This window comes from Tripterygium wilfordii, chromosome 7 (assembly GCF_013401445.1).
Source record: "Tripterygium wilfordii isolate XIE 37 chromosome 7, ASM1340144v1, whole genome shotgun sequence".
NCBI classification, from domain to species: domain Eukaryota; kingdom Viridiplantae; phylum Streptophyta; class Magnoliopsida; order Celastrales; family Celastraceae; genus Tripterygium; species Tripterygium wilfordii.
Genome location: NC_052238.1, coordinates 15,189,135 through 15,207,604, shown reverse-complemented (window position 1 = coordinate 15,207,604; position 18,470 = coordinate 15,189,135). Strand labels below are relative to the sequence as shown.

The 18,470-nt window shown below is 37.9% G+C and overlaps 2 protein-coding genes across 22 annotated transcripts; one reads left to right on the top strand and one right to left on the bottom strand.

The window, feature by feature from the left end:
* Positions 1-728: 728 nt before the first annotated feature.
* LOC120002093 (polyadenylate-binding protein RBP47B-like) lies at positions 729-8,699 on the top strand. 3 transcript variants are annotated; one of them, XM_038850677.1, is made up of 6 exons: positions 729-1,373; positions 2,254-2,737; positions 4,399-4,481; positions 4,554-4,684; positions 4,964-5,060; positions 5,559-6,153. In XM_038850677.1, exons 1-6 carry the CDS (start codon positions 1,023-1,025, stop codon positions 5,679-5,681), a joined length of 1,269 nt encoding a protein of 422 aa, XP_038706605.1. In that variant the 5' UTR covers positions 729-1,022; the 3' UTR covers positions 5,682-6,153. The 3 variants fall into 3 exon arrangements, with proteins under 3 accessions (XP_038706605.1, XP_038706606.1, XP_038706604.1); XM_038850678.1 differs by lacking the exon at positions 5,559-6,153 and adding an exon at positions 8,595-8,699 and having other exon boundaries at positions 731-1,373; XM_038850676.1 differs by lacking the exon at positions 5,559-6,153 and adding an exon at positions 6,204-6,610 and having other exon boundaries at positions 735-1,373.
* Positions 8,700-12,319: 3,620 nt separating this feature from the next.
* LOC120001360 lies at positions 12,320-18,281 on the bottom strand. 19 transcript variants are annotated; one of them, XR_005468853.1, is made up of 14 exons: positions 17,998-18,274; positions 17,385-17,441; positions 17,190-17,265; positions 16,662-16,698; positions 16,419-16,508; positions 16,280-16,335; positions 15,873-16,022; positions 15,704-15,777; positions 15,193-15,428; positions 15,076-15,110; positions 14,939-14,984; positions 14,661-14,716; positions 14,310-14,402; positions 14,032-14,080 (listed from the first exon to the last, which is right to left on the bottom strand). XR_005468853.1 is itself a non-coding variant. In XM_038849646.1 (8 exons), exons 1-7 carry the CDS (start codon positions 18,057-18,059, stop codon positions 14,178-14,180), a joined length of 603 nt encoding a protein of 200 aa, XP_038705574.1. In that variant the 5' UTR covers positions 18,060-18,278; the 3' UTR covers positions 13,939-14,080; positions 14,173-14,177. The 19 variants fall into 19 exon arrangements, 3 of the variants coding, with proteins under 3 accessions (XP_038705574.1, XP_038705575.1, XP_038705573.1); XR_005468848.1 differs by having other exon boundaries at positions 14,853-14,984; positions 15,051-15,110; positions 15,704-16,022; positions 17,998-18,264; XR_005468845.1 differs by having other exon boundaries at positions 15,051-15,110; positions 15,704-16,022; positions 17,998-18,264.
* Positions 18,282-18,470: the final 189 nt, after the last annotated feature.

The window sequence follows — 18,470 nt, the reverse complement described above, 5'->3', positions numbered from 1 at the left end:
AAAGGTTTACTTCTTTTTCTCACGGAATTGCCAATCTTTTGAAACGAGGAGGGGAGATTCGAATTATGATCACCGAATTACCAATTTACGAGGATAATTTCTAATCATTTTAGGAAGAAAAGAAATGGAAAATAACTTCCCTAATGATGTAGATTGGATTGTTAGGAGAAGCTGGATCACGCGAAGCAGATCAAGCGGAGGACATGCGATTATCAAGCGGAACAAGAGCCAATTGAGCGTTGCATATTATATTGTTTTATATTTAATGTTTTATTTCCTTATTTATTTCGTGTTGGGTATTTTAGTCTTTGTATGATATTTCTTAGGGTTTTTTGCGTGTAGTCTATTTAAGCACTTTGTTTAGGATTTTGAAGACTAGTTTTTATTATTGAATTTGTGATACGAAATAACGCCGCCTTTGGGCGAGAGCTGATTTCCCTATAACCCTAGTTTGTTGAGCAATCTAGGCTTAACTACTTGGGTAAGTAAAAACTGTTAAAAAACAGTTATTTCTTTTTCTCACTGAATTGCCAATCTATCAAATGAGAATAATTTCTTATCATTTTAGGAAGAAAAAAAAAAATAACTTCCCTTTTAAATGTCTAGGATAGCCAACTAAGCCAAGCCATTGGAACAGCCGGTCAAGTGAGATTTAGATCTAAGCCGTCTACGCGAGTCAAAAACCCCCCACTTGAGGAAGAGTGGGATCCACACCTCTCGCGAGAGACGACTGTCGTTGTAAACGAGGTGGCTCTAAACCTTCCGCCACCCTCCCACACCAACCGAAACCAAGATCTATCATTCATTTCACTCGCAGCCTCCCTTTATAAACACTAGTAAATACCCCGTCGACAAACTCTCTTACCGTCTCTCTCTTCCTTTCTCTCTGCGTAATTTCGTCGAACACAAACGGTGCAATAAAGAGAGAGAAGGGGGTTGCAATAAAGAGAGAGAAGGGGAGGGAGGGAGATTGAATCGAATCGAATCCCTGATTGAATTGATTCGAATCAGATCTTACCAGGATGCAGCAAGCCAACGGAGGTGATCAAAAGCCACCACCTCCATCCCAGCAACAGCATCCGTGGGTTCCATATCAACAGCAGCAGCAGCAGCAGCAATGGATGGCGGCTATGACGTACCCGGCGGCCGCCATGGCTATGATGCAGCAACAGATGATGATGTACCCGCAGCATTACATGGCCTACTATCAGCAGCAGCAACAACAACAGCAATATCACCAAAAACAGCAAAGTTTTCAAAATCAACAACAACAACCGAAATCTAACGAAGATGTTAGAACTATCTGGGTCGGTGACCTTCAGCACTGGATGGATGAGACTTACCTCCATAGCTGCTTTGCACACACTGGAGAGGTAAAATCTATTCCTGTTAATGTTCTGTAAATAAATGTTTGGCTTCTTTTTCGTCATTTAATTTAATTTAATTTAATTTCTCCTTTTTATTGTCAAGATAGACGTGGATAGTTTGGCACTGGGATTGGGTTTCCTAGATTTGCATCGTGGAAAACTATGTTATAGATCTTCCAACGCAATTTATAGATAAAGTCGTGTGTGTTATAAAGGGGAAGGGAGGATCTCTAAGTGTGTTAATGATTTAGGAAATCTCTCCAATCTCCCCCGAAAGGTCGTCCTTTTCTTACCCAGTTGAGTTTTCAGGTGACTTGATAGTTCAGCTAATCTTCGGATCTATGTTAATTGGCGTCGTTTTGATGTATGTTTAGGGATCTTTAAATAACTTTCTTTCTCTGTCTTTCTCTCTCCCCCTTCCAAGACGAACATTAATGACCCTCCTTGAACAAACACGAAAAAAGTTGTTTATTTTTCGAGATATTAATAACAACTCTAATTAGTTTTTACGAGCCTCGCTGCCAATTACTTCTGTCAGTTTGCCTTTTATTTTTAATGGTTTGCCATTGTATGCATGAGTTTTTAACGTAGTGAGATTATTTATTTCCAGAGTTAGCTTTCATATTTTTGTTAAGTAGATTTAACATAAACAAAAGACTTCCCTTGACTACAGAAGCATTGAGGTCGTAGGAATATTGGATTTCTATAATCACAAAAAAGGATTGGATTTTTGCTGCATCCTTACCCTATGGAGACCCGGTATCTGGTTTTCGAAGTGTGACAATTTTTTTAAAATTTGTGACTAGGTAGTTGTTATTTGCTTATATCAGTTCGAGCCCCTGACCACACGCCTGCTTTCTGATACTTGAAGTTGTAAAATGTGCAGGTTTCTTCTGTAAAAATTATACGCAATAAGCAAACTGGTCAACCCGATGGGTATGGATTTGTTGAATTTTCTTCTCGGGCAACAGCTGAGAAAATTTTGCAGAGCTATAATGGTTCTATGATGATGCCAAATACAGAGCACCCCTTCCGCCTGAATTGGGCAAGTTTTAGTGCGGGTGATAAGCGCACAGACGCTGCTCCTGATCTTTCCATTTTTGTAGGAGATTTGGCACCAGATGTGACTGATGCTATGTTGCAGGAAACCTTTGCTAGCAGATTTTCATCTATCAAAGGTGCAAAAGTTGTTGTTGATTCAAATACTGGACGTTCAAAGGGTTATGGCTTTGTTAGGTTTGCTGATGAAAATGAGAAGACTAGGGCCATGTCTGAGATGAATGGTGTTTATTGTTCAAGTAGGCCCATGCGCATAGGTGTTGCAACTCCAAAAAAATCAACTGGATATCAACAACAATATTCTTCACAAGGTATGTAGTAATGCTTTAGCTAACCCCCATTAGCCTGGGGTGGGGTGGTTTGGCGTAGAAGAAAAAACTTTTACCTCTTGGTCATTGGCGCTTGAGGTCTCGAGAGAGCTATATGTTCATTTGGTTATGTTACCTATGACTTGTTGGATCTGTTGGTCTAATATATGAATAAGGTTATGTTCAAAATTATATGCACAAGGTCAAATTTCTTTGCCATGGTTTGTAGTTAAGTTTAATTTGTGTGCTTAATGCATTTACGGCCCAGATGTTGGCTATACCTATTTGTGTGCAGCATCCTTACCATGCTCTCATTTCTACTACTCAAATTTCTCCTCCCAAACCATCGCCACTTTTCATTGTTCTGCTTTATGCACTGTTGCAATGACTACTCGTTGTTACTCATTTAGTGCTACGAACTCATTTTTTTTTGCATTAGAAGCAATGTCATTTCATTTTGTAATAACTTGATTGCTACCCTCTTGACCCTGTTATCTTGTCTACCCTCTCCTCTTATTGATGATGATTTTTTTGTGTAATTATTGATGAGAAATTATTCGTGTCACTTGTGTTTATTGTTTTTATATCCTATATCCTAGAATCCGTGCTGACTCATTTTGCTAATCTGTGGTGTAAGCTAACATTGATAACCATGTTCGATGAATTTAACAACCCAAGAAAACATTATTTGTCACAATTCATATGCCTCAAATTGTTTGCAATAGTAGTTTTGATACTGATGAACAAAAAAGTTCACATCACCTCTGCAAAATCTCGTCTTCCTCCATTATAACTCGCTCCCATTCATTCTGCCTCTCTCTTCCCGCTTTTTCTCCCTCTGTATTGCTACTGCTGTTGCTTACTTCTCCATGTATCAGTGTAACCATCCATCCCCTTGCTTCCTCATTGCATACTCCTCTATCTTCTACTGACATGGCCACTTGGCCCACTTTCACCCCTTTTAGGTTATTCTTTTTTGAATAGGAAAAAAGAGAGATATTGTTGTGTTTCTGGAAATCTTTTGCCTTGGGCTGGTGGAGCTAGCATGTCTTCCTAGTTGTAGAGAGTTAGAGACCATGGGGTTCGCTTCAACACTTTTGCATCCTTCTCTAAGTCTGCATCCACCTCCATCCATAATTTCGATTGTTATAACTGCAGTTCAAAGTTTTATATCGATATAAGTATTTGGATTGACTTGGCCGGTTGGGATGCCTGACAGGACTGGCACTTCAGAAGGAAAAACTGCTATTGTGGTTTAGCAACGTTAGATGGGGACAGATACTATATTTTTATCTGAAGGAGAGGACCTGAAGTGGTACAAACAGTTGACCCTCAAGAGGGCATAATGGGTTCTGATTTTGCGTACTGGCTAATTCAGTCTGGCATAGAGTCACATTTTTGCCATATTGCCTCAATGTTGTTTTTTGAAAATGATTTAAGTTCCTGGATCCAGCATTTGCTGGTTAAACGAGGATTAGTTCCTGGATCTCATTTTGCATGTACTGCATTTGGCTGTAGATAATATCTTGCTTCGTTCATTTTTGGAGAACTTTTTGAACTGTATATCCAGTTAGATTTAGCCTGCTAAAAATAGATGTATTGAATGGCACATTTACATTTTTAGTTTGATGAACCCTGAAACAATCTCTATTCTGTTCAATTAGCTGTGGTTTTGGCTGGCGGACATGCCGCAAACGGTTCGATGGGTCAAGGATCCCAATCTGATGGCGAGTTGAATAACACAACGGTGGGTCTTTGTTTTATTCTGTATTATTGACTCTAATGAACTCCATATTTCATCAAGCATGATATCTTGCAGATTTTTGTTGGGGGAGTTGACTCTAATGTCACGGAGGAGGATCTTAGGCAGCCTTTTTCGCAGTTTGGTGAAGTTGTCTCTGTGAAGATACCAGTTGGAAAGGGATGTGGGTTTGTGCAATTTGATACCAGGTAGCTTTAGTTTTCATTTCTTCATTCGATTAACTGTATCTGGAAATATAATTTCAGCCATAATCAATACGCTGTGACAATGTTCACAACTTCTTGCTAGTATTAGTAACTACTAATCAAGATAACAAATATAATTATAGGAAAATGTAGTTATCAGATGTTTTGTTAACTGGTTATGTTGACAAGTACTATTATGGAATGTATTTTAATGTCTGTTGCTTTAAAAAACTGTGATGCTATGAGTCTGGCCTTAATCTACTCTGTTCTTCCCATTTGCAGAAAAAGTGCTGAGGATGCACTGCAGAGTTTGAACGGTACAGTTATTGGCAATCAGACAGTTCGTCTTTCTTGGGGTCGCAGTCCTGGTAACAAGCAGGTAGTTTTTTCAACTTAAGCATGTGAGTGGTAGAGCTGCAGGAATAACATAAAGGTCACATGGTCAATTCTTGGAAACGGTCTCTCCACATGTCATTTGGGATTAAGGTCTGCGTGGATATTGCTTGTCCCGACCCCGCCCACTGTGGGAGCTTTTGTGTACGGGAGGGGTTTACTTTTTTTTTATTTTTTACCAAGCATGTGTTCTTAATATGATAATGTTTAGGGTACAGTACATTTATTACTTTTTGTGTTTTCCTTGCCTTTCTAATGTTAGAAAGCCTGCTTTACGTCTTTCGAAGTTAAATATGTTTATGTGCCCCACCTCCCCTCTATAAAGTCAACCCAACGCACAAGGCTCCAGCAGTGGTGATGGCTTTGGAAATGGAAAATGTGTATAGCGGTACTCCTGCCTTCTGGGAAGGCTATTTCTGGAGTTTGATCCTTTTTTATGCCTCTGTTGCAGTGAACCAACTCCCCTTATTCTACTAGTAATTAGTGGAGAGGCCTTTTAAAAAATTATAACATGCAAATAATCATGGTCTTCCATTCCAGGGCATTTGACTTTGGGATGAACAAAGATTCTGGTCAGACAAACCTATGTTTTCTGGTGTGTGATTAACCATTTCCCTAAATAACATCGCCCCTTTTGATAATGAGATGATGCTGTACATCATACAGGAGTGCAACGTTTTGCATTTTTTTACTTTGTGTATATACTATTGAGTATTGAATTTGGTAATTATGACAGTGTTCTCTTTTTTAACTTGGGTATCTGGCAGAAGTTGTGTAATAAGTCGTGATGAGTTTAGATAACAAATTTATCTGTAAGATTCATAGTCTTAAGTTGGTACTTCAAGTAAATTTTCGCGGAGGATTTTTGTATAATTGTATTCCTGTATGCCAACAATTTTTTTATTGATATTATTTTGGCAATGACTGTCTTCAACATTTCTTACATTTTCTTCCCATATTCTCATCGTAGTTCCTTTTTCTTGTTCCTAGAGCTGTATTGAATATAGAAGTTGAATGTTTATTGCTCTGGTAAATATCAGGACCACAAATGACCAACCTTACCCATGATATTTTGTCTTGTTAGCCTTTTCCTTTTAGTTTACTCATATCATTGCGTTGGGTTTGATAGTGGAGAGGAGGAGATTCTAGTAACCAGTGGAGTGGCGCATACCATGGAGGGCAAGGCTACGGTGGTGGCTATGGATACACTGCTTCCTCAAATCAGGTTCCTAATATGTATGGAACAGCTGCAGCTTCTGGTGCTTCATAACCGGCGGGGTAGGGCAATTCCCTACTGCTTGTACTCTGAACTTGCTGCTGAAGACATCTAAGCTACTCATTGTCATGATCCAAGTTAGGATGGATCTAGCTGCTTAGGTGGCTATGTATCGAACACCTGGAGTTCTTTTTAGGATTGTATCAGTATTTTATCTAGAATTTTGGGCTTGTGGAGTTTTCTTAATTTGTGGTAAAATTTATTTATTTACGAATTAATATCTAAACTTGATGAGAATGATAGTTGTTTTTTTTTTCTTCCTTCATGTTTGTTACCTTGCTGGTGCAATGCATGTAGCTTTGATTAGTGAAGGTGCCTTGTTGAGAGTTTTGCTTTTATGGTAAATTCTTAACGTTGGGATGTTAGGGTAGGCAGATTTATTTCTTGCGAGTTCTCTTCATCCATCTTCTGTTGGAATGCAAGTGATTTTGGTTGCTGAAAGAGTGAAAGGCTGAACATATTGCATTGCTGTTAAGAGACCAAGTTCGCATCTACAACGATATCTTTGTCTTCCCAGACCTTGGCATCCAGTACTAACTTATACTAGTTTTGGAATCAGAATATGCTAACAAATGCAACTTTTACTTTCTCCATGAATTAAACTCATCACCTGCATTTCTTCTTTGTTTAGTCTATTTCTGATAATGTTAACATATATTGATAACTCTAATTCCTAATCATTAACAATGCGTTTTCTTGAAGGAAAAAACATCATGGTGTAACCCTGTAGTTAAGCGTGTTTCTATGATAACATTATTGGGATGGGTGATCTTCTGAGAAAGCAAAGCTGTGCGGGCTTAATGTATCCATGGGAACCGGACAACTCAAGCGAACAATGTTGTTGATGTGTATATACGTTGAAAATTCGAATAGACAACAAATCCTATGGCTCTCGGATCTAGCCCAAAGGAAAGGTACAACCACGCAAGATGTATATACATTACTTTTGTGTATGTGTTTTTGCATCTAAGGAATTATCAATCATGGGGTATCTTTACGGATGTTTCTATCCTCTCATCACAGTTTTATTTCAAGAAATTATCCCGCCTCCCCTACTCAAACCCATGATCTCGTGAAGGCGAGATAATTTCCTGAAATTAATAATATTTACATCAGTTTTTGCAATGGCCTTTGCTGACTTACACCAGTTTTAGATTGCCACGCGTAGCGCTGGGAACTAACCTAGCCTCTCACTCAATGTTGGGTGCATCTATTACACAGGCGATAGCTTAAATGGTCACTCAATGTTGGTGTAAATATCACATCTATTGCCCGTACTACGCGCATTGTGTTTGAACACTTGTACACAAACAGTGCATTGTTGAAATTGGCTAGAAAAATGTAAAAGAGACAAAATTAAGCTTTAAGAAGAATTCCCAACCAACCAAAGTAGCCCATCGAGTAGCATTTGATATTATTGTTATCAAATAAAGAACAACAAAATGAATTGGATGGAAACGAAATAAAGTTGCTAATCTGTTGTTGCTTTATTTGATTTGATTTGATTTATATATATATCATCCAAGGTTACCTAGCTTTAACAGCTTCTACCCTTGCTGCATCTCCTGCGTTCTGGGAAGGCTATTTCTGGAGTTCGAACCGTTTTTATGCCTCTCTTACAGTGAACCAACTCCCATTATTCTACTAGTAATTAGTGGAGAGGCCTTTTATAATATACAAATAATCATGGTCTTCCCTTCTGGGGCATTTGACTTTGGGATGAACAAATGATTCAGGTCAGACAAACCTATCATTTCTGGCGTGTATGATCAACAATTTACCCAAATAACGTCACCCCTTTTGATAATGGGATGTACTGACATCATACATATGAGTGCAATTTTTATTTTTTTTTTTTCATTTTTTGCTTTATGTATATACACTATTCAGTGTTGACTTTGATAATTATGAGGATGTTTTTTTTTTTCTTAACTTAGTATCTGGTGGGAGTTGTGTAATAAGTCATGATAGTTTATTCCTATATGCCTTGTATCAAACCTGTAAAATTTTTTTACTGATATTATTTTGGCGATGACTGTCTTCAACATTTCTTGCATTTTCTTCCCCATATTCTTATCGAAGTTACTTCTACTCGCTCCTAGAGCTGTATTGAATATGGAAGTTGAATGCTTATTACTCCGGTAAATAATAGGACTACAACTGACCAACCTTATCCATGATATTTTTTTGTCTTTTCAGCTTTTTCCTTTTATTTTACTCATATCATTACATTGGCTTTGATAGTGGAGAGGAGATTCTAGTAACCAGTGGAGTGGTGCATACCATGGAGGGCAAGGCTACGGTGGCTATGGATACTCTGCTTCCTCAAGTCAGGTTCCTAATTTGTAGCAGCTGCAGCTTCTGGTGCATCTTAACCGGGAGCTGGGGGGTAGGGCAATTCCCTGCTGCTTGTACTCTGAACTTGCTGCTGAAGACATCTAAGCTGGTCGTTGTCATGATCCAAGTCAGGATGGATTTAGCTGCTTAGATGGCTGTCAAACACCTAAAGAGTTCTTTTTAGGATTGTATCAGTATTTTAGTTTTCTTAATTTGAGTAACTTTTATTAATTTACAAATCAATATCTAAACTTGATGAGAATGATAGTTTTTATGAGTTGTTTGGAAAGGAAATGAAAAAAGGTTATAAGATGTCCATCTGATTGTTTTGCAACGGGCGGTAAGTCAGGTGGGTAAAAGCAATCTAATATGCAGTATTAGAGCTAGGACTTGGTTCGTGCCTTTTATTAGATGCAAGATCTTCAAATGTTCTCGATTGTTTTGCGCCCTGCTCAATAGTGGGTTAACTAGGCGTTTCGAGAATAATGAACGAGGGGGAGTGTATGATATTTTTAGAGTGTGTTTGGATTGAGAGATTTGGGAGAAGAGAAGGGAAGAGGAGGAGGGGAGAGAAGAGAAGAGAAAGGGAAGCAATAATATTTTCTCTCTCCCATGTTTGGATAAATATAAAAAGAAAGGAAATAAAATTAGTTTAATTTATTAATTTATTTTTATTTTTATGTTAAAGTGTTATGAACAAAGAGGTAAAATATATTTTTAACCTTCAAATCACTTTACTTTAAGGAGGAAGAATTTTGAAAAAAATTTAATGAAATGTTCCTTCCAAATCCCCTCAAATTTCTCCTTTTAATTTTTTTTTATAAACTATCTAAATAAAGAAATTAGAAGGAAATCACATTTCTCTTATCTTCCCTTCCCCCAAATCCCTTGAGTCAAATACACTCTTATGGTAAATTCTTTACATTCGTGAGTTTAGGTACTCAGATTTATCTCTTGTGAGCTCTCCATCCATTTTAGGTTGGAATGCAAATCATTTTGGTTGCCGGAAGGCACGATTGAACATACTGCATTTGCTGTTAAGAGTCGAAGTCCTCATTTACAACGATATCTCCCTCTCTATCAGCCGCCTCATGGCGATGCAGAAACAACACTGTTCTTAGACCCAAGTTACTTGGTGAACAAAGGATGGAAGGAGGGATCTCAACGAGGTAACTATATAAGTACAAGGGGTGTCAGTAACGTTTATTCTTGTTATCCAAGTTAAGTTTGAACTAATAAGTAGTAACTCTGTCGAAAGGAGAGAGAATCCGAATATGCTAACAAATGCACCTCTTACTTTCGCAGCTCTCAAGTCCACCATGTGGGACTAGAGGTGTCAAATGGGCTGGAGGTTCACAACGGCTCGGCCCATAACCTCTTCGCACGGAATATAAGTAATAAATGCTGTAGTTGTTTAGTGGTTTGCACCTTATTTTCTATACAATAATCCCAAGTTGAAACTTTGCCATATGCAGGTGTCAAATGGGCTGGAGGTTCACAACGGCTCGGTCCATAACCTCTTCGCACGGAATATAAGTAATAAATGCTGTAGTTGTTTAGTGGTTTGCACCTTATTTTCTATGAAATAATCCCAAGTTGAAACTTTGCCATATGCATTTCTTCAAATTTTGCTACTGGCCCGACCCGCAAAATCTGACCCTAGGGCTCTAAGCGTCGGGCCTGAGTGCCTGGCTGCGGGTCTTGTCGAGACGGCTCACTTAATCGAAAATCCCAAGCTCATCATGTTCACCGTACAATTGGGTTAGCTCTTAAGTCTGAACTCGAGTCGCCAACCCACTCCGCTCCACTTTAACCATCGTAAACCATCTTTCCAAATAGTCAATATTGATTCAAATTACCACCGTAAACCATCTTTCCAAATAGTCAATATTGATTCAAATTTAGGACAATGACGCAACAATGAGTGTATATGCAATGTTTATAAGTATATATATATATGTAAATGGTATTCATGATAGGCATATCCATGTCCGTCACGATGAGTGCAAGATTCATCCCGAAAAATGAGCATCAACAACTTCTTTTCCATTCACCAATCACCATCAATAAGCAACTTCTTTTCCATTCACCAATCACCACCAATAAGTTGTTTATGCCAAGATTTCTTCTTTTCCATTCACCAATCACCACCAATAAGTTGTTTATGCCAAGATTTTTCTAGAGCATGTGATGAACTTAGGGTTCGGCATCGGGCCGGCCCAGCCCTACTTTTTTGGGCCCAGGCTCGGTTTAGTTCTTTGGGCTTGGGGCTGGGCCAAACTGAGAATATGAGGCCCAGGCCCGGGCCTGGCCCATAAAGCTCGGGCTTCGGACTCTTCATGTTAAAGCTAAAGCTACTTTCATGTTATACTTGTCAATTAATTAAATTATTATCTTTACATACCACCTGTTGTATTTTTAACACAATTAAATAATTTTAGTTTTACTTAATGTGTATTGATTTTAAATTTTATATTATACACATCTATAGTTTTAAATAGTTTAATTTTATATTATACACATCTTAGGCTCTTAAGATTTTATCGACATTTATGAGTAGATGGTCATATTATGGCTTTACGGTTAGTGCTTAGGTTTAGGGTTTAGGATTTAAGATATTTAGGGTTTAGGGCATTTAGGGTTTAGGGTCTTTAGGGTTAAGGGTTTAGGGCCTTTAGGGTTTTGGGGTTTAGGGTTTTGGAGATTAAATTCGCGTGGGGCTGGTCGGATCGGGGCGGGGACAAATTGTTATCCCTATTTACAATTGATTAATGCCATAATTGTACTTTAATTTTTATACAATTGAACAATATTTTATAGAGGGTGAAATATATACGTATTATGTGTATATATACACATGCATTGCAATAATATATATATATATATACATATATATTATATATTATATATATATACGTATGTATGTATATATGTATGTATCATGCACTGTATGTGTATGTATATATATATATGTAAATATATACATATTATATACATATAAAAATAAATAATGTCGAGCTTGGGTTGGGCTCGGGCTCGGGCCGGGCCAGAATTGGCCCGAGGTATCGGGATTCGGGCCGGGTTTTGGCCCGCGGGCCCGGGTTAGGCCTAGGCCCGCGGGCCAAATGGTGAGCCCTAGATGAACTCTCTGGCTGGTCATATTGTCCTCCACCAGCAATGTTGTTATCTTGGCTACAAATTTATAGAGCGGTTAAGACATTGCTACTTCCATGACATTCAAAACTTTACAGAGTGGCATGGGCAAAATTAAAAAAATCTCATGTTTTCGAAAATGTGAAGAATGCTTATTGACTATATATATATGCTTGTTCCAGAGTAAATAATACCAAAAAACTTTGTGATTTAATTTATGAGATATAGTTTGTGATTTATAATATAACTAGGTAGTTCCCACGCATTGTGGCGGGCTCGTTTTGTGAGTGTGGAACTATGTTTGGGGTGAAGTCTTGAACTCTCTTTCAGATTGAATTAATGTGTGTTTCGTAGACCTCACCTGTTCATTTAACAATCTGTCAAAACATAAGAAATTGCTGGTAAAAGTCAATGGACTTGGAATGGTAAGAAGCTAGTTCATCAATTTTAGTATGGTAAAGCATAATACACCTTAGATATAAAGGAAGATTAAATGAATATAGTGGACATAAGATTATCATATGTTAACAAAGTATTTCAACCATCCGTCAAAAGTTTTACACCCAATTCAAAAGAAGCAACGTGCAATTAGAAAACAGAAAGGGTAGCAATGTATAACTACATGAATGTGTAGTAGTCCATGTTTGATCCTCTCCAAGACTTCAATCATGATCTTTTTCTACAGCTTCTGAAACTCTTGTCATTCCCTCAAAAGAAATCAAAGACAAAAAAGGTTACCCATGGATGGAAAATCATATAATTTCAGGCAATATACACAAACATACACGCTGACATTCTGTAGAAACAAAGGAAGGAAGCATTGGAAACATTCAATGGTTGGAGAAGCAGCCTCCGAGAAATCATGTTCTTCTACAGCTTCTGAAAATATGTCAAATTCACCCCAAAAAAATCAAAGAAAAAAGGTCATTTATGGATGGGAAATCATATCCTTTCAGGCAATATACAGAGACAGAGACACTAACCTTTCCAAGAAAAGAAGGAAGGAAGCATTGGAAACGTTCTATACTTGGAGAAGCATCCTCTGAAAAATTATGAATAACATGATTAAGAAAGGGATCTATTTCACAAATTATCCATCCTCAATAACTATAGTTGAATCTACCTAGGCATCATAAATCACTACAAAATAAATAAGCATTACCCAACCATGCCAGCATTTTACAGTTGAACGTATTGTGCACTGAATCATATACACTATATGCAGATAATGAGACATTGACAACATCAGAGGCGACTTTATGCCTTTTGTGCAATTAAAAAGAGTAGCAATCTAATAGGATAGTCAAAGTTGAACATGAACACGTACTACATTAGAAGCATTGTTTGAAGAAGTAACTAAAAATACAACAGAAGATAAAGAAGCAATGGAAAACTTTTACAACTGGCATATATATACATGCTGGTATAAACTAACCAAGTCACTTACCAAAAAACACAAACAAACATCAACATTTTTTTGTAGAAAATATAGACAAGAGTCTTTTGGACATTAATAAAAAAATATGGTAACACATCCTCCTTGGCTTTTGTATAAGAAGAGGAGGCTGGGGGAGGGGGTTGCACAAAAGAGGGGAAAAAAGTTCATACCATTTCTACTCATTGATTTGAATGGTATGCAGAGCTCGAAACCTGCTTATTATGAAATAGATAACTCCAAAAAAAACCTGCTGGCGAGCTTGCTGGATATCTTGATCAAGTTGGTCCAGTTTCGATCGACTGCTCTCTAGTTGTTGTACATATGCCTAGAGCAAAATAGAAACATTAATAAAGGGAATTTTAAAGATACAATTATATTCACATGAGCATCATATTGTTAGTGAGGAAAACAAATTTAAACCATATCCACCATATATGTCATCTCGCCAACACTTACCAAAAAGATGTGAAACAAAGACCTACAGAACCAAATAATCAAAAACATAATTTATATTTTATAAAATTTGAAGTTCACAACTGACGTACATCTACGTTAGGAGGTTCCACCTAATCAGAAAGAACAAATTAGCCAACAAAAAAAGAACACATCCTAATTAACAACGAATTCATCATATCAAATGATGATACCTGTATCCCAACAAAATAATAGCCCTCCAAGGCTTTAAGTGAGTGCAAGCTTCATGATATAAGGAATCTTCCATAGTGTCTTCAAGCACTCAGTTGTTTGTGTCTAGTGAAGTGCTGTTCTTGGAATTGAGTCCTCTTATGCTAAGTTGCATTAGCTGGGTCCATGAAAATCGCATATTGTATAAGTAACTTGAAAGAAGTATCAAACAGAAAGCGCATAAAGTAGAGCACATAACATGATATTTACATATATCAATGTTTTTGTAACAGACAGTGGCATCCCATTCCATTTTGGAGACACATCATTCTACTCCACAGCCATGTTCTCATCTTTCTTGCAAAAAAAAAAGAAGGCGGCAGGGCAGCGGCTAGCAAAACACACACCTGGTCGAACATAACCGAAGTAAGTAAGAGCATAAGGAAAGTGCAGGCCACAAAGGAGAACGCAGTTATGATCTCCCCGCCATTCCTTATCCCCTGTAATTATAGAACAACAACAGGATGAGGTATGAAAGTATTAACTAAAAAATAAGGCAGATCTACTGGACAGAGCTTAGAACAGAGAGAGGAATCAGAGGCAAAGAAGGAGAAGAATCAGGCAATAAAAACAGAAGCAGCTCACTTGTTGCTTTGATATAATAGAAGAGACCTTGTAGCAAGGATGTCTGAAGGCAATAAAAATACACATTTCTAATAAACAGGTAGAATAAATAAAGCCCAAAAATTGGTTCTTACAAATTCATAGTAAGCCACTAATCTCCATCGAAATGCTGGTAAACTTCTTTCTTTTGCTGTGTAAAAACAAAACAGCACATAGTAATCAAATAGCTACAACAGCCCATCAAACACCAAGACGGACAAACCCAAACCAAATAGCTACAACGGAAGAACAAAATCAATCAGAAATTTCAAGTGTATATGAATCACCGTAATCAATAAGAGAAAGCAACAGCGAAATCCGCCAATCACCCGTAACAAACTGAGGAAATCATATGACGAAGTTGATTGCGCACCTGATCATCAGGATGAAGACACCGAAACTGTAGAGGTGAGGATGTTCTGGAACGAAGACGACGAAAATAAGAAGGTCAGAAAAATTGGCATCAGCAGGTGCATGAACTGTACCTGCGAGCTGAGGTTCGAGAAAGACCTTCAACAGGGTAAAGCAACAGCTGGATCAAATGTCTGCACAAAACGACAAAGCAAAAGCCAAGCTCACACATCAATCGGAGAAGGGAAATCTCCAACGGTGGAGATGATCACATACCCAACAAATCAACGACTCCTCTTCATCCCAGACGAAGCCCACACCAGCGAGTAGGAAAATTGTGAGGAAATTGTGTGGAACTATGTCTGGGGTTAAGTCTTGAACTATGTTTCGGGTTGAATTGCTGCGGACTCGTTCTCGTGAGTATGGCACTGTGTTTGGGGTTAAGAGTCTTGAACTGTGTTTCAGGTTGAATTACCGTGTGTTTCGTAGACATCACTTGTTCGTATAGCAATCTGTCAAAACATAAGAAATTGGTGGTAAAACGCAATGGACTTGGAATAGTAAGAAGCCAGTTCATCGATTTGAGTATGGTAAAGCAGAATACACCTTAGATATAAAGGAAGATTAAATCAATATGGTGATATAAAGGAAGATTAAATCAATATAGTGCACATAAGGTTATCATTATGTTAACAAAGTATCTCAATCATCCATCAAAAGTTTTACACCCAATGCAAAAGAAGCAGCGTGCAATTAGAAAACAGAAAGCGTAGCAATGTATAGCTACATGAATGTGTAGTAGTCCATGTTTGATCCTCTCGAAGACTTCAATCATGATCTTCTTCTGCGGCTTCTAAAACTCTTGTCATTCCCTCAAAAGAAATCAAAGAAAAAAAGGTCACCCATGATGGAAAATCATATAATTTGAAGCAATATACACAGACATGCACACTAACCTTCCACAGCAACAAAGGAAGGAAGCATTGGAGACATTCAATGCTTGGAGAAGCAACCTCTGAGAAATCATGTTCTTCTGCAGCTTTTGAAAATATGTCATCCACCCCAAAGGAGAACACAGTTATGATCTCCCTGCCATTCTTTATCCCCTGTAATTACAGAACAACAACACTATGAGGTAAGAAAGTATTAACTCAAAATAGGGCAGATCTACTGGACAGAGCTTAGAACAGAGAGAGGAATTAGGGGCAAAGAAACATAAGTATCAGGCAACGAAAACAGAAGCAGCTCACTTCTTGCTTTGATACAATAGAAGAGACCTCGTAGCAAGGATGTCTGAAGGCAATAAAAATACACATTTCTAATAAACAGGTAGAATAAATAAAGCCCAAAAATTGGTTCTTACAAATTCATAGTAAGCCACCAGTCTCCATCGAAATGCTGGTAAACTTCTTTGTTTTGCTGTGTAAAAACAAAATAGCACATAGTAATCAAATGATAGAAAGAAATTTATTCGATATCCAGCCATGTGAAAGCCTACTTACCTACAAAATGAAGAGTTGAGGACATTACAACCACAGTTGGCCATCCACACCAGCAGTAGCTACCCAAACAACATCCATTTCCTTTGCCTACTGTAAGAAACAATAAATAATCCAATTTAAAAGGCTACTCACAGAAAACTATTTGAAGGAATTAAACATTCACAGAAAATCATGTAAAATTTAGATCTTCTACAGATACAGTAATGTCAGAAAGAACTTCGTCAGGCAAAGGCTTTGGCGTACTCATATTGGTCACTATAACAACATTATCAGCTTCCACCTACACCAAAAAGCAAAAGCAGAATCACAAAACAAATCCATTTCAAAATTCATATTGAACAATTTTGAAACTCAAAGCAGCAGTTTTGAACTCATAGGTCATCAAATTCACAGCCAACCCAAGGTGTTCAAACCTTCCACATCAACCATCCTGCATATGATAATATTCATTAGAACAGAAAAGCTAACACAATCTCCAAATTCCATCTAAAAATAGAGTAAGTAAAGAAGGACAAAATTATTATAGGAATCCAGTGCCTTACATGTCAATGAGGGGACAACTGACGTAAACAACCAACAACTAAGATCCTTAGGCAGATGCTTATTGGTGCTTTAGTGAATTTATAAACAATATCATAAGGATAACCAACTATAAGACAGTTTGATTAAGATATTTCAAGTACGCATGGAAATTAAGCAACTACAAATAGAACAACTGTGCAAATAAGAAAAAGTTATTCAACATTATAAATGGTTGTGGCAGAGATATACCCGCCGCAGCTTGAAAGCCTGACATCGATTGCCCTGTTTGTTCACCTCAACCCAATAATCCCAACCCATTTGTTGTCTGTTGCATAATAGGAAATAATCCCAACCCAGTAAGCGATGATCATGGTCAATTCTATTTGAAGCCGATCTAAAAATTTATCCCACGAAGAACAAAAATAAAACCGAAAAGAAAATTACCTTGTAGTGAATCTGAAATCATTTATTACATATCCAGTCATGTCAAAAACCTGCAAGCTAGAATTCGAATAATTTGCATTATATTCTTCTTCAAATTGAGATGGGAACCAAAGCAGGAGCAACAAACCAAAGCAAAGTCATGAAGATCGTGTTTGCAACAATTACAACATTTTGAGAGGCTAAGGATTTCTACATGGTGACCTTGCAGTAGATTGGCAATGGAGTGGTAGAGAAGCGAAATCCACTATCAGCTTACAAGAGTGATGAAATCAAGAATCAGAAAACTTGAGATACAAAATTCAAAGACTTATCTAAGAATTAATGAAGCAAGGATTTTTACAATTTCGGTACAGTGGTGCACAACCTAGGATAGCTACGATAATGAGCTAAGACCTAACACCCATCAAAAGAGGAACAACAAAACCAAATAAAATGGCTACAACCAAACTCCAATCCGCAAAAAACGCCACAAAGAAACCAAAAAGACCAGTCGAATCCGCCAATCACCGCTAACACATAGAGGAAATCAAAGCATCAAATTTGACACTCACCTGATGATTAAGACAAAGACACACAAACCGACGAACTGAGTTTGGCACGGAGTGAAGATAACCTGATCAAAGAAATCGGGTCTGATTCGACGCCCGAGGCAGTCGAAGCACGTCTGTTCTTCATTCTCGCTTTCTTCACTCAAGATCGTCTGCAAATACAGGAAGCTACAAAAAAGCAAGACCTACGGCCAAGAAAATCGAAGCAAAGACAGTGCCAAAGCCCCTAAACCCACCAACTCACCGATAAACACCCCAACCACCCACGGTAAGCGAAGAAAGAACTGGAGTTGCGCGTGTACAAAATGGGGTATGGACTCGCCAGAAACGACGAAACACGGAGCACCCCAAACAGAACAAAATTCGAGAGTAGAAGAACGACGTCGTTTTGGGTGGCCGAAATTAGGTAAACATGCGGTAGAGAAAGTGGAGAAAAAGTCGCGCGAGTATTAAGAAAAGACGGAACTCGCCACCATATCACCTCAATCCTTCGAAGTTTAGAATAGGAAAAATAGATAGAAGATAGATAGAAGATAGA